This window comes from Lepidochelys kempii, chromosome 6 (assembly GCF_965140265.1).
Source record: "Lepidochelys kempii isolate rLepKem1 chromosome 6, rLepKem1.hap2, whole genome shotgun sequence".
NCBI classification, from domain to species: Eukaryota; Metazoa; Chordata; order Testudines; family Cheloniidae; genus Lepidochelys; species Lepidochelys kempii.
In genome coordinates this window covers 89,190,795-89,217,051 of record NC_133261.1, presented here as the reverse complement: position 1 = coordinate 89,217,051, position 26,257 = coordinate 89,190,795, and the positions used below count along the sequence as shown (strand labels likewise).

Here is a 26,257-nt window from a genome sequence, read left to right as displayed (position 1 = left end):
CCTGCTGGGCAATGCCAAAAATCCATTTCTCTCTCTCTTTTTAACATCAAAACTGACTAACACAGCCTGCTGTGCCTATTGTCACCATGCAGAGTATTTCTAAACTCTAGGTTAGAGTATGTGGTCATGGAACAATCATGGAACAGTATGTGGATGTTTTTCTTTCCATAAGAGATGAGGTTTGTGATCACAGAGATTGAGACTGATAGTGAGAAAGCTTGCCTGCTAACCAATAAACTGAACCAGTACAAAGCTGAGAAAGCTAATAAAGCCATACACATTTTTGTAAAGTAATAAAATCAAGACTATGAGGTTCTCATTTTCGTTTTTGTTTTTAAACCACTGAAAAAGAATAAGATGATCAAGACACAAGAGCAGGGTTTGACATTTTCTTTGTTCCCAAGTCCAGTAGTTGCTATATTCAGTCTTGGATCAGTGCCTGCTAGACTGAGGGACAGTGACAGATTTTAATGGCCCATGGTCTCCCAAACACGAGGGTTGGAAAAGAATGTGAGTACAATCATAGCGAGCTGGGAATTCTCCCTTTCAATGCAGGGCTAGCTCCAGGGCTTCTTATGTGGAATAGGCAAACGTCCTGCAGTGACCCACACTAGCAGATACTGAAAGTTTTGTTGCTCCATGCAATTATTCTGTATGGGACAGCAATCCCTGTTCCAAAACACCGGTCCCTCCAGGGATGCATGTTAGTCCCCCACTAGTCGTGGGAGGAGCTTCTAATAATAAAATGCACTATTACTAAGGCTCAGTCTTTGGCATAGTTATTTTTATAAAAGTCACGGACAGGTCACAGGCAATAAACAAAAATTCATGGAAGCCGTGACCCGTCTGTGACTTTTGCTGCTGTGGCTCCATGGTTTACCCCGCCACTGTGGTAGCTGGGAGCTGTGGGGATCCCCCTTCGCCTGAGGCAGCTGGAAGCCCTCTGCCCACGGCACCTGGGAGCTGCAGGGTGGTCATATTTCCCAAAGAAAAAACAGGACACCCCCCAGCTGCTCGCCCAAGGTGCTCCCTCCCCCTCCCCCCACAAGAGGCTGTCGCCTGTCACTGGAACCATGAGGAGGGGCCCCCTCAGGAGTCTGTCACCTGTCGCTGGAACCTTGCAGGGTGCCCCTGTTGCTGCCTGTCGCTGGAACCCTGCCAGGGTATCAGCTCCAGAGTCTTCCATGAACTCCGTGGTATCAGCTCCGTGACTTCCATGAACTCCGTGACGGAAACGTAGCCTTAACTATTACCACTACTTAGCACTTAGAGTTCGTTTTACCATAAAACTTAAAGTACTTTACAAAGGCGAGTGAGTAACATTAGCTCTGTTTCTCAGATGGGAAAAAGTTTGGGCAGAGAAGTTAAGAGATTTGCTCAAGCTCACACAATAAACCAGTAAGGCCCCAATCCTGCAAACATTTAATGCATGTGTTTAACTTTATTCAGAAGTAGTCTTATTGAGCAGGATTGCTCATGTGTGCAAAGTTGAGCACATGCATAAGTGTTTTCAGGATCAGGACTGAAGAGAGCGCTGGGAATAGACCCTGTCTCTCCTGGCTCCCAGTCCCATGGCCTATCTATTGGACCAAGTTCGTACTTGGGGATCTAGAATGCTTCCAGGTTTTGAGAACACTCTTAATGATATGTGTCAGAAGGTATGTGCTGCAGGAATTGGAATTAATACAATAATATCTTCTGTTGGAGATTTTGGCCTTCTTTAGAAATACTCAAAAATGACCTCAAAAACTGATTAACTGACAACTGTAAAAACTTTTTTAAGCATAAAAATCTGTTTTAGAGTATTTTCTGTTAGTTACACAGTAAGCCAAATGGTGTATTTTTAAAAGTCTCTAGGGAAGCTGTGATTATCTTTAAATGTTAATGCCATCATTCTAATGCCTCTCGGCGTGCTTCAGACAAGTCCTCCTTGTAAGACCAGATCTGACCTTCCTGTCTGTCTATTCCAGGTCAGCTCCACCTCTCTTATGTGTGCCCTAGTCAAGACTTGTTTATAATGAGGTTTGCAAAATTGCAAACACTGTTACACTGCCCAGGTTTCTGTTTCTCAAACGCATCCCACCAAGCCGTAGTTTTGGGCGGTACCTGCTTAAAACACTAAACACCCTCTTGACACTGTAAACAACGAAGACAAGATTGTGTTCTTTCTTGATTCTGTGCATATTTTGCAAACACTGATGCAGACTCCGTGGGCTCTAGATAGCTCTTATTTTTCTTCTATCTCCTTGTAGGTAGCCGTACCACTATGACTGAGAGCAATGCGGAGTCTGTGGAGCAAACTCTCCCCTTCCCCCCACCCCAAACCACCATCAATTCCCCTTCAATATACTTTTAGAAAAACCCTTTTTTATATAGGCATGATGTGGTTTAGTTGATTTTCCTTCCTGGCATAACTGAGGTGATATTGCTCAAGCTGAAATGGAAGAGATGGTGCCATAGAAAGATCAAATGACAATGGGAAAGGGTTTGAAGGCACAGGAAAGTAGTTAGTTAAGCTCTCACTTGTGATATCTCCCTCATGACAGGCGACAGACGAGTAGCCCAAACTGCCCAACCTTCTGGCAGAATCCAATGGCACACACCGAGCAATACACCTTGCCCATAGACCTTTCAGTACCTCTCGTTTTGGAGGTACTGACAGTTGGTCAAATCCTGCAAACCATTTCTTGAAAAAACAACCGCAGATTATTTATTACTAGTCTCTCAATAATGTAAGGAAAATGCTGTGGACGAACCATTTCTCTACCTACAATATCTATTTCTTGTAATATTTTAAAATATTTCGGATGGGCATTATTAATGGAGAATTAATGGCAATTGGGGCCCCATTGTGCTGGGTGCTGTGCAAACACAGACAAGAATGCGGAGGTGATCACTTGCACGCAGTAGAAAAAAGATTGCAAAAGCATTGTTTGAGGATTAACATTACTCAGCAAAATGTGCCATCTGCACATGCATGGAGCTCTCCTCAAATTATGCTGTAGACATGCTGCCTCTCCACAGGAGTTCCTCATTTAAAATACTAGAACCTGCTCAAAGTCTTATGGGAAAAGCTGGCTGTTAGTTTAGTCACTTAATATTGGGTTAGAAATATGAAAAACTACTTTTTCTTCATAAAATTCGGTAGGTTCCATTTTCACAAAGCACTTACAGCCCTGCTTAACTTTAAGCAAGTGAGTAGTCCCATTGATTTCAAGTCTGTTTAAAGTTAAGCATGGGCTGAAGTGCTTTGCTGGATTGGGGCAATAGTTATTTCCATTGGCTTTGTAAAAAACAAGAGTGACTAGCCCTTCAGTAAAACCTTAGAAGTAATTCATAAGCCTCAAAAAGTCTGAATTTTTCCTGAGTTTTTGCAAACACAGATTTATCTGGCTACAACATTCAATCTTTTGCATATTTTCAGAAACAATTTCAATATTATTAAAAAATACCCTTATTGTTATTCCAACAGCCAACTCACTATTAAATTACTTTTTTACCTTTTTTGATAAATGGCTCTGGCAAGACAATTAAATATCATTTAGTAACAGCAATATAAATGCCATGGGTATATTTTATTTGGATAGAAATGATAAAAGCTAATGATTATTTACTGAGAGACTTACTTTTTCACCTAGGAAAAAAAGCAAGTTCCACAAAAATGTTTTCTTACTTGTCTTCAAGGGGTATTTAGTGTGTTGTCAAAAAGATAATTTAGTAGTTTGTCATAGAACAGTTGACTATATGCTTTAAAATGCTATGTAAATATGCTTCTTGGTACTGGACAAAGTGTACAACTCCAAGATCTAATTTGTTTGTGTTATTGGTCTTACTAAATATTAGTCTTTGCTAGTCTGGTTTACACCATTTATCTTGACAATGCCAACATTCTGATTTTGTTCTGAAGTATTCCACAACAAGCTGATGTTATACAATACTAGCCTTAGAGCTAGCTTTTCCAGTTTACTGAGTATACTTAGTATATTTTGTTACTGATAAATCAATAGAACAATGTTGTAATGTACAAACTTCCATCTCTGTGAAGCAGCTATAAGCAAACTGTAAATGAACACACGGGTCAAAAAATGGAATACTGTGATTATGTTGACTCTGAAAACATTTGATTTTCATACATTTTACTGTTTAGGTAAAATAAGTTGTAGCACTGCCTCCATTTTCTTGAACATTAAAGTGATAAATATTCAAATGATAATAAATATATGGGTTTAGATCCTAGTTATTCATGTTTAAAAACAATTATTGTGAGGATTGGTGTTGCAGGCCATATTTTATAGTAGACAAGTAAATTAAATCATATGTACAAGTAAGTAGATAAATACCTGACTTAGGCTATGTCTATATTTAAAATTGTACAGCTGTAGCGGTCAGTGTGGTAGACACTTACTACAGTGATGGGAGGGGCTCACCCATCACTGTGGGTAATCTACCACCCCTAGAGGTAGTAGCTAGATCAACGGAACAATTCTTTCATTGACCTAGCAATGTCTACACTGGGGGTTAGGTTGGCTTAACTACATCTCTTAGGGGTGTGGATTTTCACACCCCCAAGACATGTAGCTATGACACATGTAACTTTTCAATGTACACCAACCCTTACATTCTGAGCTTGATTTTGCATCCCATATGCACCCGAAATTCCATGAAGGCTATGTAAGTTTGGGCTGTGCAAATAGCCTCTCTGTAAATATCTTGAGGACAGAGTCTCTTGACTTCATTCTTATGTAGATCACTGAACATAATGTTGTCATTCAACACAAGCCATCAGATGCCAGAAATCTCACTTCAACCCATGGCATCGGGGATCTCAAGAGAAAGATATCCCAGAATGACAGGTCACTCTGTGACACCCCAGAGACTAGGCTTGCAATGAGACTTTTGGTATTTGATACCAAATACCAAATACATTTCAAAGACAGATGTATTATGGGATATCCTCAAAGAAGCAGGAAGTGTCAGGAGGGATTCAGAGATGGGAAACAGATTAGATCAAATTTATTTCTCTGCTGAAAGGTCTCCACAATCTGGCTAGTAGATGGCAGAGGAGGCATTCAGCACATGCATCAGTTTTCATTTTACCTTAGTTCATTTTTAAATATTTTGAATTGATTTGTTGACTTAGATTAATCATATCAAGGTGATGTAGCAGACTCTACCTAGTTAATTTTAATCAGTATGTATCAAATTGTATTAACATTGAAGATAGGCCAGGGCTGAGACATACTACTTCCTGAATAGCAACACAGACAGTCTGCCATCAGAAGTACTGCTTTATTCTTGGAACACTAAGGCATTATTCCTGGAACACTCAGACATTTCAGGTGTTGGGGAAAGATCCTGAATTGTGTCTTTTACATCAGCTGTAGAATCCACATCAGTGAATTCCTCTGTATATGTATGTTTCAGAGTCCACAGGTACCTTCAATATGCTTTCCAAATTATTTCTGAACTCATGTCCACTGTGTAGTTGTACTGTACAGGATCTGGGAGTATTTTCTTTGACCAACACTTGAGAAAGTTTCAACTTACCTCCTGGATGTATCTCTTCTGAACACCAGCATTTACTGGAGGGCAGTAACTTTATCATCCCACTGTATTAACTTTTCAGCATCTATTTATGAACTATCAACTTCTATCTTGTGGTACAGTCTCTCTTGCTTATTTTAAATAAGCTAATTGCAACGGGAAGTCTTGTTTTCAGATGTCTACCCATTCATAGTTGGACAGATGATTCTGATTATTCTCTTTTCTTGAGTATATTTTTTGACCAGTTTTTTCTGCTAATCCTTTTGACCTTGGATATTTTGAACTGGGTATAACATGCACAGAAGCCCACTACTTTACAAATGCTATGCATTTTGTATTAGTATGTAGCAGAACATTATTTGAACACATTTGATCAAGAATTTCATGCTTTGCAAAGATAGATTTTCAGGTGACTAATTACTGTTTTACTCAGCTCAAAGTAGCCTGAATATGAGTGATATATGGGAAGAAAATCTAAGGGAACAAGGAGCTCTGCAGAGCAGGCAGTTTCTCAAAGAGACAATATTAAAGGCACAACAGAAAACTATCCCAATGCAAAGGAAAGGCAGGAAGAATAATAAGAGGCCAAAATGGTTCCATTAGGTGCTCTCTAAGCCTGAAAATCAAAAAGGAATCCTACAAAAAAGTGGAAACATAGACAAATTGCTATGGATGAGTATGAAAGACTATCACAAGCATGTAGAGACAAAATCAGAAAGGCTTAGGCACAAAATGAATTATCTCTAGCAAGGGACATAAAAGGCAATAAGTTCTATAAACACATTAGGAGCAAGAAAAAGATGAAAGATGGTGTAGGTTCTCTACTTAGTGGGGACGGAGAGCTAATAATGGATGACACCAAGAAAGCTGAGGTATTTTTTGCTTTAGTCTTCACTAAAAAGATGAATTGTGACCAGATACTTAACACAAATAACATTAACAAGGGGGAAGGAATACAAACCAAAATAGGAAAAGAATGGATTAAAGACTATTTAGATACGTTAGCTGTATTCAAGTCAACGTTGCATTTCAAAATATACAAAGTATATATTCTTAAATCAAATGCTAGTATGTTCTCAAGCAGCATTTTTCTTACTTTGACTCTATTGGTAAATTTTTATTATTACTGATGGAAATATTTTTTCATCAGTTTGTGTCTGGTGAAATAGCCAATTACCAATACAAATCTAATCCTACCAACTGTATCTGTGAGGAAAATTTAAAAATCAGGGCATGTTTAATCTTGAGAAAAGAAGTCTGCGGGGGGACCTGATAATAGTCGTCAAATATGTTAAGGGTTATAAAGGGAACAGTGATAAATTTTTCTCCATGTCCACTGGTGGTAGGACAAGAAGTAATTGGCTTAATCTGCAGCAAGGCAGATTTAGATTGGATATTAGAAAAAACTTTCCCACTATAAGAGTAGTTAAGCACTGGAATAAGCTTCCAAGGGAGGCTGTGGAATTCCTGTCATTGGGGGTTTTAAAAAACAGGTTGTACAAACACCTATTAGGGACGGTCTAGGTTTACTTGGTCCTGCCTTAGTGCAGGGGGCCGGACTAGATGATCTCTTGCAGTCTGTCACGGGGTTTGCATACCCTACACTAGGCGAGAGTTAACCCCATCTTATGAGCCTCAGTTTAAAAGGGAGCTGCCCAGCTCATTCTGGGCTGACTGCCGATGCTCGGTGGAGACTCCAGTCCAGGAGCCACTTCAGCCCCTGACTGCAGGAACCAGAAACCCTGAGGCCCCCAGACAGGAGACCGATTGCCTACTGCCAGCCGACAGGAGTCCCAATAAGCTAACAGCACTGGGGAGCTCAAAGCCCCCAGTGATGAATGGACCCCAACTTCAGGACTCACAGTAGGAAGTAGCCCAGGGAGGTGGGGTGAGTGGTATCTCCCATCGGAGGAAAGTTGGAGTGTTGTGGTAGGATCCCCATGACTGGGTGGTGACCATACTTAGTGCCAATAGGGCCCTGGACTGGGACTCGGTGGAGAGAGAGGGACCAGGTCCCCTTACCCCAGCTGCCACCCACCCCTAGGTGGCAGCCTGCTTCACTGACTCTGGCCATTAGGACGCACAGTCCTGAGCCCAAGGGCAGCTGTACTGACTCTGGCCACTAGCCCGTGCAGCCTTGAACCCAAAGGAAGCTGCATAGACTCCAGAAATTAGGCTGCCCGGCCTTTCGCCCAAGTGCAGCCTTCTTGGCCCTGACCACTGAGCCATGCTGCCTTCAGCCTAAGGATCGCCTGATAGATGGTAGTCCTGTTGATATCACAACCCCATCTCACCCTGAAATAGGACGGGGTGTGCATACTCTGTGACACAGTCCCTTCCAGCCCTACATTTCTATGATTCTATAAAACAGGTCTTGCCTTCAAAGGCAAAATGTATCAGCTTTACCAAGTTTTTCTCGTATATACTGAGGATACAATAATTCTTTAGGTTTTTTGGATAACAACATTTGATAAGTATGATTTTCAAACCGTAACAACCATTTGTTTGCTCATACAGGCCAGTAAATGTTTTCTCTGGTGCTTCTTTTATATAATTCCATAACCACAAGTTCTTCAAGAAGGTTCGTTCCCCAGTCTGCATGAGATCACTCATTTTATTCCTGAAAATTACATCACTAAGAGCAGCTACTGCATTACAGACAAATCGGCAAAGAAGGGATGAGCCATTTCTCTTTGCCTCTAGTGATGCCTCAAGTATCATCCTGTTCAGAACATGTTTTGCAGCCACACAAGTTTCTTGCATCTACCAGTAGAGACTTGAATGTGCGTTAACTTGTACTGCTGTGTAGTGGTCCATGGTAAAGGTAAATGACTGTGGTAATAAATTTGAGTTCTGGTAATTATGCCATAAATAGTGCACATGTTGCAGCCAAGATGTCACTCGGCACATGGTTTAGGTTAAACTGATACCTTTGCAAGCTCAACCATATATATTGTACTTATTCAACGTTTTTAAACAAAAGCCTCTAAGGTATTATGCTCAATTTGTACCAGGAATTCATTCCCATAAATGTACTGATGAAATCTCTCTGACCGAAATACTATAGCAAGTTATCTTTTTTCTACGACGGGGAGGTTTTTTGCTCCTCTTTGAATCATCGGTATGGAAGCAAAAAGAAATGGAGCAACAATCTGCATTATCCACTTTGTTAGGCAGCCCCTACCAGTCCATTTGTTTTGATATAAATATTGCAAAATAAGGGCTTTTATTTACTATTTCTTCACTATTTTAGTGTGTTTCAATTTCCATAGTTATTCACAGTACTTCCTTAATAATTCTTTAAGTGGCAGAGTTGCTGTGGAACTTGGTAGCAGGAATTTGGGAAAGTACATAAGCATTCCAATCTGTCATTCCTATTTATTTGAAAGTTACTAGAAGTTTAGTGATAGCCTCTACTTTAGTGTCACCCTGCTTAGTGACTTTTCTAGTTAATACAGATGGAAATGTTTTACCCGTATTGCTGGCTTTGCAGCATTTGCCTTTATTTATTAAATTTAAAGCCCTATTTCCTTGCCACAATTTCTAATACTGTATTCCTTTCTTAGGCCACAAAATCAACAGCATCAGTGATACCATCAACTACTCCTAACACAGACTACAAAATTCTAACTGGACACTCACCTGGGGTAAGCAATTTATTTTTATAGGCAAGTAAAATATTTTTAAATTATCCTCAGTCAACACAGCAAAGTATGGGTGATTAGATTTTATGCCTGGGCTAGTAAATTTTCATGAGAATTTTGCAAGAATGACCTCTACTTTTTATGGAACATGAACAGTACACTAGATATACTGAGAGAAAAAATATCTACCAAGAGATGTTGGAAATGTATTATACCCAGAACATTCTCTAACTATCCAGGCAAATTTGTGATGAGTGACTGCATGCATCTAACACAAATTAATATTCAGCTCCAGTCCAGTCTACTACTTATTTCTTCAATAGCTAAGAGAGAAAATTGCTTTTACTTTATAGCTTTATTAAGTTCCTTTAGATCTAGGCATACCCTCACCAACTTGTTTGGTTTTTCTACCACTACAATTAGATATACCTAGATACTTGGTTCACTGACTTTCTTTATAAGTTGTAATTTCACCATGCATGTTAGCTCCTGCATACTGCTATCAGTGTAAATGGAATTTTGCTGAGTGGAGTAATAATGGGGATTATTTTAGGGTTTAAAACAACTGTGATGTGTGCAATTAGTTTTAAACACCTAAATAAATTCTGTTAGTACTGTGAATTGCTTTCAGTTAGATCACACATGAACTTCTTTATATATTTCAATTACTCTTCATTCTTCACAAATCTTAAACCCTAAAACAGACAGAGTTTCCATACCCGCTGTCACAAAATCTAGTGACTTTACACTCCCTCTATTCAAACTTACTTATGTTTCTTTTTCTATTTCAGACTTCCTCATGTACATATCCATGCCACGCAGGCCTAAGAAAGCTTGCATCAGCTGTGCCACACTTTGCAGAGTTCCTTTGGGGCGCACTGTATTTTTATGCATTTGGAAATCTTGCTACTGACTAGTGTTGCCTTCCCAAACTCTGTAAAAGCCAGCAAGGGGAGATTAGATCATGGGCCCCATGAAGCGTATATTGCAATAGTCACTTGCAGAAATCAATAGATTTATATGGACACTGCAAGTAATAACTCCATCACATACAGGCAGGACTGAAAACTTCCTCAAACCTCTCCTTCCCCAAAAAGATACATCATAATATCAAAACAAAACAATTTTGCTCCTATTGGTGGAGGTAGTATCTACACTGATCATACAATATACATAACCTGCTTTTAACAACTGCATTCTTTCAGGACACCAGTCCTCACCTAGCATTTTCTCCCTAACAGATCCTACCCAATAACTTTTGATCCAATTATGAAACTCCATAAAGTTGTTAATTTTCATCACTGTCAGTATTACACTAATCTTATCAATCATAGACCTTTCACAGGGGGAGACACTACTGACACTAGACATCAACTCTATTGTCTTTAAAAACAGTAGAAAGTTCGTAGAACCTCTCCACATTCAACCTTTACTCAGTTGTCTATTTTAGTTAGTTTTTTTGAGTATAGACTATCTGTTTCACTATAAACTATGGGTCAGATCCTCAGCTGGATAAAGCTAGGCCTATTTATACCAGCTGGCCCTATATTTATATTCTTCCATAAAATATCAGAGCTTTCTTTATGTTTCAGAACACCAGAACTCATTACAATTACTCTCACAATAATGTTAAAAATACTATTGATTATTCAGCACCAGTACAAACATTCACTGACACAGAATTATAGCACTCTTCTTTAAGATCAAAACCACTTTTGACATTATGGGCCAAATTCTTTGCTGGCATAAATGGGTGAAACTCCATTAAAATGAATGGAGCTCCTCCCATTTACTCCATTAGGTAATTTGGTCCTATCATCCCCCAAATCCTGTTTTATAATTAAGGGGAAGAATCCAGTCTAAATATAATAGAAGAATTTGAACATGTAATCATTAAACATATTACTAAACTAACAGGAACAAACCAAATGTTGTGAAAGCCGCAAAACAGAGAAAATTATTGGTGATATTTAAAGTAAAGCCAGCGGAGTTCTCCGATATTGGGTGATTTCTCCAAAACAAATAGCTTTTATTCTCCATGAATGTACAACTTGTTTCTTTTGTGCAGTGCTTCTGCTTGTAATTTTTAATTAGCTAGACCCATCCTTATCTTTGAAGAATGACTGAAGGCATACATGCCACCGGATATACTTCAACTAAATATATTTAGGTATGATTTTTATAGGAAGAAAAAGACTCAATCAGCATAATAATCCTGAAGTCTAGTTTTTATCTGTTTCCTGTTTAACAGAAATTGTACTCTACAGAATATAATCTGTACATTAAAGATATCATGCTTGCAGTTAAAAATCTCAAAAGACTTTAGACCTACAAATAAAAGATACCCATTTTATCCTTTTCTGAGACACTGACCTGTATCCTCATTTAAAAATGAACACCACATCTTTATGTTATTAAATCTTTGTTTTGATCTGTTAGTATTCACCAAAGTGCCATTTTATAAAACCCCACACTGAATAGGCAAGGCTGGAGGTAACCATCTGCAGCTTTAGAGTCTGCGTTTGAATTGATGAAAAGAGCTTTGTGTTTTCATTGCCAAGTTTGATTCTTCCAGTCATTAGGCATTCCCCTCAGATCGCATCAATGAAGCGGACTCTCTTACACCCATGTGTTAAATTCTCTTCTCCTCATGGTTTCCTTTGCCAGCTATACTCCAGAAAGACTACTGGGTCTTAGTCACATTCTTCTCACAGCTGTGTTAAAAAAGAGCATCAGAGCGTCTTCCCAAAACCCATATGTGTATCTGGTCAGTCCCCTGTCTGGGGGTCACCTCACATTGTGGTGTGATTATTCAAAGATTCATTCTTGTTCTTGAACTGCTCTGCTCAGATCATTCTGAGAAAGATTAGACCCTCCAGTGGGCACTAGAGAACGTCTTGGACATTGATGTGAAATGCACACAACTCCTATACTCAGAAGGCAGATTAGTTTTACTTTCAGAGGCAGAGGAGTCTAACGTTTATTAAATGTTCAGTACTCATTTCTTTTCATTTTCACATTCTTTTCATGTGTCAAATGCCAGTATAAAATGAAAAGAGAAATATTCCTTTTTGTGTCTCTCATTAATGGACATATTTATCATACAAAGCAAAGAAACAAAACAAAGTTTTATAGTAAAATACCTGAAAACATAAAGAGCTTGCACACCAGAAATGCAATGGGAAAATGCAGGACTGTGCAAAATGGATATGTTCCATTAACAGTAAGGGTTATGTTGGCAAGGAACATGCAGGAATTCTCATTCTATTTTACACTAAAAAAAATCACCAAAAAATTAGGCAAATCACTGGTAAGATTAAATATATCTTGTGTAGGGTATTGTAATTCCCTTTGCTGAAATTACCTAATTATATATGATGTACTTTAATTTTGTCTTGCATTTTTTTCCAATTTAAAAGCAGAAACAGGGTTTTTTTTAAGAAAAGAACTGAGCGTCAGTAAACAATTACAGAGAAAACAACTAAGAGTGTTATCACTTTTATATTTTCTTAGTCCATTAAGAAAACTAACTTGGCAAAATGTATGTACAAGCATTTATCACAGTTTGTGTTTATTTTCTTAGATTTATATGTTAATAACCAAAATGAATTTCCGTTCTAATTGTATGTATGTCATTTCAGTTGTATGTGTAGCAATATTTTGTGTGCACACACGCACACACACACACAGAGTCAGACCCTACTGATCTATCCAATGTCATTAAATTACTCTTTTACCAATAAAAACCCATAACTAAAATCTCATACACTTAAATTCACAGTATCCTCAAGACTAATGTTATAGAAATGGAGCTCTTTCTAGGGAAAATATATCATAACCACATCAGTCTTTACTATAAATTATTAACATTGATTTAACACTATATTAGGACCTCTTCCTGCTTTTAATGAACTCGACAGCCACTGCCAATCCCCACTAGTTCCACCAGGGCGGACCACTTTAAAATCCAGCGTGGACTTCATATGATCCAGGTTGGCAGAGGCACAAATTAATTCACAGCATCTTCCAGTTGGCTTGGCCCCACCTCCTCCAAGTCAACCCCACTTCCCTTTTGGGGCTGCAACATCTGGGCCCACCATCAGAGCAAATTTTTAGGGGCCTTCTGCCTATGTGTCACCATTTCAGGTGGATTTATGCCACTGCCCCAAATGCTTTGTTGATCAAAATGAAATAAAAAATTTATTTATAGAAAATTATATTTATTTTTACAGTCTGGTAATTACATATACTGTTGCAGACAGTTTAAATATTATTTAAGTCCCTAAGCAGAGCAGGGCAAATAAAAAATTTGTTGGTTTACTGGTTATTCTAAAAAATTGGAAAAAATTCACTTGGGGTTGAACCCAAAACAATTTTTTTTCAAATTGTTGGCAAAACAAAAAGTTGAACTTTTTTGCTTTGTTTTGGATCAAATGAAACCTTTAGTTCTACCCAGAAATAAAATACTTCATTTAGAAAATTTAACATTTTTAATTAAAGAAAATTAAAGGATGCTTTGAAATGAAAAGACGTTTGAATTAAAAAATAAAACCTTTTTGTTTTGAAAATGTCAAAATTAAACAGGATTTTTTAAAAAGTTTTTTTCCCCACAATGGAAACAATTTGGAGAAATTGACACAAATTCACAAAATGTTTCGGTGTTGCCAAATCTGTTTTTTTGGCAAAAAAAACAAATTTGCTCAAAAATTTCTGCCCAGCTCTCTACATAATAGATCTTATCTATTAAGTTAATGTTTACTCTGTTGCATATATTGCTATTTATATATTGCAATGCATTGAAAAAAAAAGTAAGAATTTCATTCTACCTAAGTATAAAACTGTACTTTTGCTATATCCAGGTTTGCTATAAGCAAATTCCACTGTATCCCCTTTCTGGCTCACAACTGCTGCTTCACATGGGGTGGAATCCAGAAACTTTTTAGATGCTTTGTGTCCATATGCCAAAGGACAGAGCACTAATTTATGTGAGATACTACATTTAGAGAGCAACAATTGCAGGTAAAAAGAAAAGGAGTACTTGTGGCACCTTAGAGACTAACCAATTTATTTGAGCATGAGCTTTCGTGAGCTACAGCTCACTTCATCAGATGCATACCGTGGAAGTGAGCTGTAGCTCACGAAAGCTCATGCTCAAATAAATTGGTTAGTCTCTAAGGTGCCACAAGTACTCCTTTTCTTTTTGCGAATACAGACTAACACGGCTGTTACTCTGAAACCTGTCAATTGCAGGTAAGTAACTTAATATATACACAAATGAATTAAACCCAATAGTGCCACCTTCGATGGAGAAATGAAAGCTATGCTGTTTTCTAAACTGTTGACATAACATATATTGTAAGAATTAAGATTTATTTTAAAATCTTAATTTTTTTATTCATTCTTCAGTAATGTCAAAGAACCGGTCATCTAAAGTGTGGTATATGTCAATCAATGACATTAAGAAAGAAAGATTTGCTTGCCAGACTTGATTTTGACTTCTATTAATGACATGATGCTCTGAATTACATTCTTCCTTAATCAAGCTCATGATTATTTCCCTTTTTAACTGTAAATCCATTACTAATGTAATTATAAAATAACACTGAAAAAATAAAATAACTAGCACATCACCAGAAAATACTTCACTCACAAATCAGCATTACACTTTCTTTTGGCAGTTTTTTAAGATGTTATGGAGAAGAAAAGGTAAGCCTATACTTTGAATTCTCAATTGGGCTATGAAATTTAGTTTCATATTTTAAATATAAATAAAAATCTCTATAGGATAATGATAAAAATAAATACTAATATAGCAAAAAGCCTTTCAGCTGATAGGTTTTAAAACTGTCAGTCCTTTTTGAAATGTAGAACATCCTACATCTTAAAAAAAAAAAAATGTAAAGCTAACAAACTAGTTCCTGCCTAATTGCCAAACACTGATTTGAATGAAGCAGTTGAGGTTACAAAGAAATTGTGAATTCTCAGCCTGGTTTCCCTGCTGATGAGCAGGAACTGTCTGTGTAGTTCTCCCAGAGGTGTCAGTGGAATCTCTATAGTGTCACACAAGGGTTCTTAGCTCAGAGTAAACACACTTTCCACAAACTCAGCTGCTTAATCTGTTTGCAGGTTGAATTATAGGATGGGGGTGGATGACTGGGTGCTGGGAAGATGCACTGAGCATTTCCACAGTTTCTTGATAAAAAGGGCATGCTATTGTCATCAAAAGACTTCAACCAACTGTTTAATTTTGCTAGAGGACTGATTTTAGCAATAACCTGAAAAATTTCCCAAGTAGTTAAGCATGTTAAATTGAATGAATTCTTTTCATTATGGCAGTGCATTGGCACCACTATAGTTCAAGTTGTGTCTGCACTTCTGTTCTGACCACTGTGGTTTCAGGGGATTAAAACATGACTGAAAAATATTATCTGGGACAAATATTGGCCTATAAATTCCCAGTTTACAAATAGCAAGTGTTTTTTCAACTAAAATGAAAAACAATAGCATGACAGCTTGAAAATGATGCTAGTGCAAAGGAAGATTTAATAGATGTTTGGACATGGACCATGAGTCCTCTACGTTCTGTACAGCACTGAGCAGTGTTGACACTGAACAAATAATATAGATAGTTTATATTAATTTGTCAAAAATGATATTAAAAAGCAACTCCTGCATATGCACCATATCTATTTTTCATAAGGTTATTTTAATTATGCACTGTAATTTATTATTTAATTTATTTATTTAATTATTTTAATTATTTTAATTAATAATAGTCCAAGTATATGCATGCTTAATATATATAAAAGATTAACCCAACAGGGAAAAAAACTTATTGGATGCCTGAAACGAATTATGGACTAATTTCTGGTTGCTAAGTGAGTATATTACACACACTAGGAAACTTGTTGGCAGATGTGGAACAAACAGGGAGAAATGTTGCCCTGATTCAGGCATCACCACCTAAAAAACTTGTAGGGAGTTCATTTTGGAACCCCCAGGTGTCATACAGGTGCGAGCTGGGCCAAGCAATGAAGAGGTATAGTCTGCACGTTTGCCCTGATCCAGCAATGAGAATTATGGGCAAAGAACTTACAGGTAGAATAAATAAAAAGACAACTCTTAGGATTTTGTCTGTATATACAATATATAACACTAGACCTATGTTTTGATCTCAGAACATTAATATGATCAAGAAAGTAACAAGACGGAACAAAATAGATCACATCTTTCTTCAGAGGAGGTGGGTGAGTGTACTTCACTGAGAAATAACAGTACCTTCAGAGAACAACAGTTTAATCCCCTTTGATTTCAATGAGAGCAAGAGTAAATTTGGAGTCTTCACATTGGAGACTATAAAGTCAGAAATTTAGAATGAACATGCACACTTTCCTCTTAACAGTATACTGTATTCTTTCTGTCTGCGTGATTTATTTCTCACAAGGCCAAAAGTGTCTGTTAGAGGAGCATTTATAACAACAGGTTGGATAGTGTATAATCTTGAAACTTGTGAAACATATACTAAAGCAAATATTAGGAGTATATACAAATAGTTTAATTTAAATTCACAAGTTGAGTTTGACTTGTAGTGGCTGTAATAATTCTATGTACATTATTTTAAAGCTGACTACAAAGTCATATCTTTGTTTTATCAGCTAGTTATTACCCAATATTCAACTATCGCTTGTAACTAACCATTATCCAAATGACTAGTCATTATGACTGTAAGATCTCATGGGTGAAATCCTGGCTTCACTGAAGCCAATGGGAGGCTTGCCGTTGACTTCAGTGGAGCCAGGTTTTCATCCAGAGTGTTGTACAGTGATTGTCACTAAGATATATTTCATATTCCACTTTCACTATATAAGTTTGTTTGGTCAGCTTTGCCGTGTTTCCTCTCTAAAAACCTGCTAAATGGAGCATAGAATTGTCTGTGTACTAACTAGTACATTGTTAAAAGGGAACTTATAATGGACTTCAACAAAGCTGAACTCCAGGGTTCAGAGTTTAGCAGCCTTTTAACAAGAAGTCTTAAGTTATGGAGCACTGTCATTTACCTGAACACAGGGTCCAATCCAATGCCCACTGAAGTCAACAAGAGTCTTCCCATTCATTTCAATAGGATTTGGATCAGACTCAAACACCTGGCCTGAAATGTACTAGGTATGAACCAGACAAAAACTGATATATATGTACATTGCAAATATTCTCACATGTAACTATAAATTGTTGTAGACAGTGTTGTTGTAGCCACGTTGGTCCCAGGATATTAGAGAGACAAGGTGGATGACATAATATCTTTTATGGGACCAAAATCTGTTGGTGAAGAGCTCTGTGGAAGCTCAAAAGCTTGTCTCTCTCACCAACAGAAGTTGTTCCCATAAAAGATATTACCTCACCCATGTTGTCTCATGTAGCTCTAAAGGCAAATATAATACTGTAGCAGGGATTCCATGTGTTCCAAGAACACTGAAAACCATTCCAACCTAACAGAAAATACTTTAAAGCCTCTTGTATATGTATAAAAGCAGTGCCCATATGACATTAAGGGAAAGCACATCATGAATCCTACTATTTCATTACAATGCTGTTGAAATAATCAGCATCTAGAAACCTTTAACACTTGTAGCCATGGATGTCAGAGTTCTGGCATGCGAGGATTTAATTTTGCTCAGTCACTTATCCAAAATGATCTGTCCCAAACTGAAGAGTGGTTTTACAAAACTCAAAGACAAGTTGCTTAGAATCTAGAGAACATAAAAACCTATGGGGCTGATCAATGGCTGCTGGATCTGGGCCAACTGGAACAGGCAAATCCCATTCAGCTCATTCCCCCCAGTTTCTGCACCCTTAAAGAATACCTCCTTTAAATCCTTTACCAATCCATTTTATCTGATCACTATATCCCTTCCCTGTGGAATACCTGCACTGGACACCCGTCCCACATTTACATAATGATTTGCAACATCATAGACTAACTCCCATTTCATGTTTGCCCCCAGATAAGCCGCTTCTCCCACAAACCCGCTGTGGGGAAGACAAAAACTCCCAATCTGGTGGTGAGGGAAAAATTCATTCCCAGCCCCCCGAGAAAGGAGCACTAGCACAGCGCCTATAGAGAATCTCAACAAAACCCAGTCTTTCACCATTTCATGGGTGGGAGGGTGGGTGCTGCTCTGTCTGGTCCAGGTAAAAGAGGGCTTTTTCTCCACTGGCACGGACTTACATAGTCCCCCCTCTCTTTTGGTCACATGGGGGTTGTTGGGTCAGTGCCCCTATGCTGACTTGGTCTACAGCTGCCGCAGAAAGTCACTCCCTAGCTCGCTAGCCCTTAAAGGGGCGCACACGTTTTCCAACAAGCCAAACAACAACCCCTACCCCTTAACGTGCAGTGAGGTCATTCTCCCAGAGGCAGGTTGGTTACAAAGCGCTAAGGCAGTAAGCAGTAGTAGTGTTTTGTCACTAAAGCAGCAGAAGTGACTCTTGACTACAACAAGAAGCCAATCTGTGAGAAGCCACTTTTAAACAGCCACTTTTGTGACTACAACCACACTGTAACCATCAGGAGGAATAATGTCTCATTTGTCTGTCAAATGACATTCTTCCAAATGTAAAGACAACTGACTTACGTTTGAACTTTTTTGTTGGCCTCTTGTGAAGCTTCTAAAGCTTGCTGAAGCTTTAATTCCATGTCTGTTCGCTCTGTTAGGGCTTGCTGCAGTTGGGTAGCTAGCTGCTCATTTTGGCGATGTGTGATGGTTACAATATCCTCGCTGCTTTTCAGTGCATCTTCATATGTACTAAGAGTACAGTTAAACTGATCCTTAAGACTCACTTCTTGGGACAGAGATTTGTGTAAACTGGGAAAACAAAAATATACATTTGATTGACTCACAGTATAAGCTTTGAGTTTGAACTGCAAGAATACCACACTTAAATTATATTAATGTATTTTAAAATATTACACGTATATCAATATAAACTAATTCTGGAGCAAGATCTTTATTATAGAACAAAACAAGAAGACTGAAAATGCAGAGATGTAACACTGAGCTGGAAAATCTCTTTATATTAATTTCAATGAACCTATAAACTAAAAACAACATATAATTTTAAAAGCTTCTTTTCAAGTGTACAGAAGATATTTAAAAATTCCAAAAGAAAAAAAACCGTGAAAAACTCAGATTAAAAAAAAAATAGAATACATCCCAAAATTAACTCTTTAAAAATAAGATCTGTGCCACATTTAAGCATAATTTTTCTATAGGTTGTATGATAAAGTTGAATGTGTGATTTACAAGAAATTGAGTTAATCACCAAGAATTACTGAGTGTGCAATGGAAGAGTCAGCTGTTTTCTCATTAAATATTGAAATAAGTGAGTAGAATGAAACAGAGGGATAGATTCTGATGCCCTTAACTCATTTTGAACAGCATGAGTTGCCCCATTGACTTCAGTGGGATTACTTGTGAAGTAAGTTATGACTCAGCATGGGTAAGGATATCAGAATATGGTCCAAAGGGAGTAAAAATACAACTGACTAAAATAAATTAATGAAATTAATGTGCTTTTCTGAAATACAGTTTGCACAGGCTAGCCCAACTCCAAACCATCTCAGTCAACTTTTCAGTGTCAGAAATCTCAAATCCTTCCTGATTCTGGTATAAATAAGGATAAACTGATCTTAAATAAGTTTTTCTATATTAGGTAGAAATATGTTACTTATCACTATCAGATGGCAATCACTGGGCCAATTCCATATCCATAGCTCCTTGCATCATGGTAACCACAATTTCTTGCCAAGCCATCCACAGCCACCATTTTGGATTCATTTATATAATAAGTAAATCACCTTTAGCAACTATTTCACACAGAAAAACCTCTATCAGCCCTGGCTATGCATTCATCCACTGTATTTTATATGACGTTGGGACTGTATTCATGGAGACATTAAGTCATGGAGCATGGTGGTAATAATCCTTCATTGCAAGATCTGGTATACAGTATTCAGCAACTCAGTACCAGGAAGCTACGGACAGAGTTTAAAAAGCAGCAACAAAAGTGTCTATATGTGCACAGCAAAGAAAAACCTGCAGCTGGCCTGTGCCAGCTGACTTGGGCTTTTTTCCCCCCCAGCATGATTCAAAGGCTTTATTTCTTCAATTGCTTACAGGTTGGGATTTCCATTTTTAATATTACATTAAAACAAAAATAGGAGCTTTTCACACTAAAAGGAGAGGGAAAGACGCTATCTTGTATTTCTCCCTGTCCTTGTGCCAGCTGGATTTCTTTGAACTCTTGGAAATAGTGGAAGGGGCAGGACTGTTTCTGTCATCCTGTTTCTGAAAAAAGTTGGAGTAGGGTGTGAAGAGAACAAAGGTTAATGTGAAGAGTACCTGTCTGGATATGAAGCCAAAGCAATAGGTGAGCTGCAGCTAAAAGGGTTTTCAATGCAAACCTTACTGTCTCTCCGAGCTCAGACTGTGGGGCTGTTTCATTGCTGTCTAGACTTCTGGGCTCTGGCTGGAGCCCAAGCTCTGGGACCCTCCCAGCTCACAGGGTCCTAGAGCCCAGGCTCCAGCCTGAGTCCAGAAAACTACACAGCAGTGAAACAGCCCCGCAGCCTCAGCCCAGCGAGTCTGAGTTGGCTGGCATGGGTCAGCTGCGGGTTTCTAATTGCTGAGTAGACTTACCTAATGTAGTTGAAGGGACTGATTTATGAGAAAAGATTAAAAGAACACCAGATGAGGAGATTGATTAATAACTAAGGGCTTGTCTACTTTGCGATGTAGTGTGCAGCAAGCCAGGGCGTGACTCGACAGTGCACCAGGTTGCTGAGCACTAACTGGCCATGTGAACCCTGCAACCACGTGCTAAAAGTTCTGTAGTGTGCTTTGATGTACTCCCGTTTCAAATGCTGAGTAGGGAACATCCCTGCACTGACCAGGTGATGGACTAGACAGTAGGTCTGCTCCATTTCTATTTTCCATTATTCTATCATTCACCTGTGTGTGAAATGGGACCAAAAGTAGAAGAAATTCAAGGAGCACATTTACAACGAGGTGGTAGAAATAAAAACATTATAATGAGTAGCCAGTTTATATCATAGTTTAGAGTACTTCAGAACTGCTGCCTGTACACTAGAAACTTATGAAAGCTGTTACCATATTGATGAATATGACCTGAAGTCATGACAGAATGATGACTATGAAAATATCAACCATTCTTTAAAGTGTATTGTCCTAGTCTCCTATCTGAAATGCAGGGTGAATAAAACACGCCAGCCATACTTTGCATCCAGGGTGCTGGTATGCAGTGGCATATTTATTTCCCTTTCCTTTTGTTAAAACATTTATACAGAAAACATCCCCCCGTCAAGCTATATAGCGAAATCACATACAAATTAAAATATAATATACATGCAGAAGTAAAATATGGATGAATTAATAGAAATTGAAAAGTTAAAGGTTAGAACACAGGTACGTCATTACACCTAGCACCTGAGGTTGTTTGAAAATGGTGTGAAGCACCTATTCAATTAAATCACGACATTTTGAATATATCCATAATTTATGAAGGGACATGACAAATCCACAGAGGAGAGGCATTAAAAAAATAAAATCATATTAGTAGCTGCATAATAAATATATTGACTGATGTTTTATTCTAGTGGGCAACTACTGAGACCTACTAGAAAAAGTAAACAACAACATTTGGAAGTAGTGCTAAAAGCTGCAAATTGAGGATGCTGTTGCTCATTTTTATACTCCTCTGCCAAGATTTTCAAAAGTGGCAGCCTTTAAAGTTAAGCCCCTCAGGGTATGTCTACACTGCAATTAGACACCTGCGGCTGGCCTGTGCCAGGTGACTCGGCTCGCAGGGCTCACGTTAAGGGGCTGTGGTGTAGATGTTTGGTCTTGGGCCGAAGCCCAAGCCTTGGGACCCTCCCACCTTGCAGGCCTCTAGAGCCCAGGCTCCAGCCCAAGCCTCGATGTCCACACTGCAATTAAACAGACCCTTAGCTGGCACGGACCAGATGCGGGTTTTTAACTGCACTGTAGACATACCTTAAGTCAGTATTTAAGTACTGCCCCTGATCTATGTCTGGGCCCCCTAGATATTATCATAATTATCATAATCACTCCCATAACCTCATTGGTCATTGGGGCACCATCAGTGATGAGCAATCAACCAATTGTCTCCACACCTGACAATTGTGTGTCAGTGCTTCAGTCTCCATGGAGTCCATTCCTGTCCACTCTTTTATGTCCTGTTATGGACGGGAAAGTCCATTTCCTATCCATGTCTTCTTCTGTCTACCTCTTCTTCTTTTCCCCGTACTGTCCCTTGGAGGATGATCTTGGATAGGCCAGATGATCTTGTTACATGGCCGTAACACTTCAGCTTGCACTTCTTCATGGTCGTCAGGAGGTCTTCACATGACCCAGCGCATTGGGTGATGATGTTGTGGACCTCTTCATTAGTGATGTTGTTGAAGTAGGAGCTACCCAGGATTTTACGGAAGCATCTCATCTCTACTACCTGTATTTTCCCTTCAAGTTCTGCCATAAGGGTCCATGTCTCGCACTCATACAGAAAAATGGAGATGACCAATGTGTGCAGCAGTTTCAGTTTAGATTCCAGGGAGATGTTCTTATTCCTCCCAAATTGGCTTTAGCTTTGCCACTGCTGCTGCTGTTTGCGCAGTTCTTGCCTGATTTTCTGCCTTGGATCCTTCATCTGTGATGACTGCCCCCAAATACTTGAACTGTTTCACTGTCTCCAGCTCTTGTTCACTGGCGGTGATATGTGAGTTGATCCCATCACGTTTGTTTGTCATCAGCTTGGTTTTCTCTGCACTGATTTCCATGACATATTTTGCGGAAGTTCCATCCAATCGTTTCACAAGGTTGGCAAGTTCATCTTCGCTGCCTGCCAGGCCATCAATGTCATCAGTAAACCGAAGATTTGAGATTGTTCGCCCCCCAATGCTGATTGTGCATATGTGATCTTCCAGGGCATCAGTCATTATGAGTTCCAAGTAGATGTTGAACAGTGTGGGCAAAAGAAGGCAGCCTTGCGAGACTCCAACAGTGGTGCGAAACCTCTCTCCTGTTGTGCCACTGATGAGAACTGCACTGCTGGCCTTGGCATACAGTTGTTTAATGTTATCATAATACAAATAAAATAAAATAAAACAAAAATGACAACATTTTGGGGAATCCTCACCTGCCCATAAAGGGGAGATTTAGAGTGTTTTTGCACTGCTGTTTCATGGCCATCTATCTAGCCCTATACCTATTCTACATCAATGCATTACCTTTGTCTTATTGATCACTCTATTTGGCAACATCCAGAAGACCTGAGATCTCAGTATGTTCTTTAGTCTTGATAACATTTTTGCATTTTGAACTTTGTGAAGAGAGTCCTGAGACTCTTGAGATAACAAGTGATTAGCTAAGGTAGGATCTGAGGAGCTGATGGAATAGTATCCCAAAGGGAGTAAGTCTCTCTGATAACTTTTTGTGACAGATTTCTTCAGGCCTGAACCTACGAGGCCTACAAGGCACATGCATCTGAGCTATTTTTGCTGCAAAAGAGGGTTAAAAATTGGTCAAATTTGGATTATTAAATGTAAGTATGTTTAATTGAAAGTCCAGCAGCCATTAATCAGTCACTAGAGTGGACTCCTCTGCCACAGTCTGGTATCTTGGACTTCTGCCACAGATAATCCTCTGTTCTTGTAGTGCTCATTCCATAGTGTGCAATTAGCCCCTTTGAGAAAGCTTTGTCTTCCGCACAGACAAGCTTTGCCTCTATTGTAGAAAGTTCCCATGTGACATAGGAGTGAAGTTGTTGACCACAGTCTTCATCCCAGAACCTTAGTCAATCTTTTAAATACCCTGGACCCAGGCCATTGAGCGCCTTGATGATAAGGACCAAAACCTTCGATGTCCTACAGGAAGCCACTGTAGGGGGAGCAAAGGACAGGTTTGATGAGCTTGCAGGAAGTTGCTGAGGAGATCTGCTGCAGCATTCTGTACTAGTTCAAATTTCCTAAGTGCTGAAGGTGTCATGTACAGATATATTGCATTGTGGTAGCCAAGCATGAATAAAGATAGTTTTCCAGGATGGGATGGAGTCTCCTAGCCAAGTGGAGGTGGTAGAAAGCATCACTAGCAATTACTTCTGTGTGAAAACTTAGTGTCAGTGAGGAACCCAGGAGCACGCCAAAACTGTGGACAGAACTTACCAGTTGTGGCTGTGTACCTCCAAGCGAAGATTGAACATGGTTTGTAAACTCTTCAGGTGGTTTCCTCTGCCTATCAGCATCACCTCCATCTTGGTCAGGTTCAATTTCAGTCAGCTGTTCTTTGTCCATGAGCTGATCTTTTCCAAGCACAAAGTCATCTTGGTGGTAATCATGTGGTTGTATGTGGTAAAAGATATAGACCTGTATCTTATCTCCATATTGCTGGCACCTGAGTCTCTCATTTCACCATTTCCCCTAGTGGCTGCATATGGATGTTGATTAGGACCGGAGAGAGAATTCTTAGTGGAACTCCATGAGTGAGGGATCTAATAGTGGAGGTGCATTTTCTCATCATGACTCATTGGATGCATCCCTCTAGAAAGGAATCAAATCATTTTTAGTGCATTACTCTGGACCCCTGCCATCTCTCTGTTCACAGTGTTGAATGCTGCAGAGAGGTTCAGAAGGACGAGACTGATTATCTGCCATCTATCCATTGACAGCAGATCATGCACCAGTACCACTAAAGCGGTTTTGATTCCATGTCCTGGCCTGAATTCAGATTATGCCAGGTCTAGGATATTCGCTTCAATTAGATAAGCTTAAAAATGGCCGTTGGCTAGCTTCTTTATGAGCTTGCTCAGGAACAGAAGTTTGACACACTGAAAAGCAGTTGACTAGAACCAGTGTATCCAAGGTGTTCTTTCCAGTGTTGGTCAGACTGTTAATGTGACCTTAACTCATGTAATTGTGGAGGAAACCACACAATAGCAGACCCCAAAGTACTCCTAGACTTCTAAGTGCTAGGCACATTTCTTTGACCTTGCCTTCTCCAATAATATATACACATTCATCTGTTGCTATATATTATATAAAAAAATCCAAAACAAAATGCTTGACTGAACACACTTCTAACCCTGGGAACAGGACGAGAGAACAAACACGTGACAGATGTTGGTCACATTGGTTAATGCACTACTTGGAGATGCTTGGATACTATGGCAATGAGTGCAGTATAAGCACCTATATAGAACAGAACAGGATATTCTGGATTTGCTGCCTTAATTCTGAATTTTCCTCTCTCTGTGTGCGTGTGTTCAGATTAGTGATATATTTTTAAAGAGCCTCTAAACATGTGTACCTGTTATTTGCAATGCACACCCATTCATATGTTCTAATGTTTCTTTGCTTCCACATTTGTGGATTTTATTTTCAAATTAGTGCAGCTGCAATTGTTGTAGGTGCCCATTGTTACTTATTACACTATACACCTACATATTTCTGTGAATAATCTGAATGTTTCTGTTGAGCTTTGATATAGAACTGGCTGTTCATAATGTTCATAAGAAACAAAGTATACAGGGTTTTGTACAGAGACAAGGTGGGTGAGTTAATGTTGTTTATTGGACCAACTTCTGTTGGTGATAAGAGACAAGCTTTTGAGCTTACACAAAGCTCTTCACCAACAGAAATGGGTCCAATAAAAGATATTACCTCACCCACCTTGTTTCTCTAATATCCTGGGACCAACTCAGCTACAACAACAGTAGGGTAGCTGCATACAGGGTTTGGTATAGGCATTCACAAATCTGTGCATCCTTAAAACTCAGACAATCCCGGCACGTTGCAGTCTTGCATCAACTGAGAACAAGACAATTGCAATGGTGGACTCATGCCCAACCTACAGAGGAAGGCACACTTCTATAGAAAATTTATAGAGTTGAGGCTGAAGGAACAAAGAGCAGGAGGCCAACCATGAATGAGGTTGGAAGATGCAATTTTGAGGGATTTAAGAAGCCTAATTCCTTCCTTACTG

The 26,257-nt window shown here is 38.9% G+C and overlaps 1 protein-coding gene across 10 annotated transcripts in view; it reads right to left on the bottom strand.

The window, feature by feature from the left end:
- The window catches only part of MIPOL1 (mirror-image polydactyly 1), a 288,733-nt gene that overhangs the window by 15,570 nt on the left and 246,906 nt on the right, over nt 1–26,257 (bottom strand). For all 10 annotated transcript variants that reach the window (XM_073349059.1, XM_073349064.1, XM_073349060.1 and 7 more), the window contains one exon: nt 18,818–19,048. In XM_073349059.1, coding sequence (XP_073205160.1) covers nt 18,818–19,048 — 231 coding nt within the window. The remainder of the gene's footprint in view (nt 1–18,817; nt 19,049–26,257) is intronic.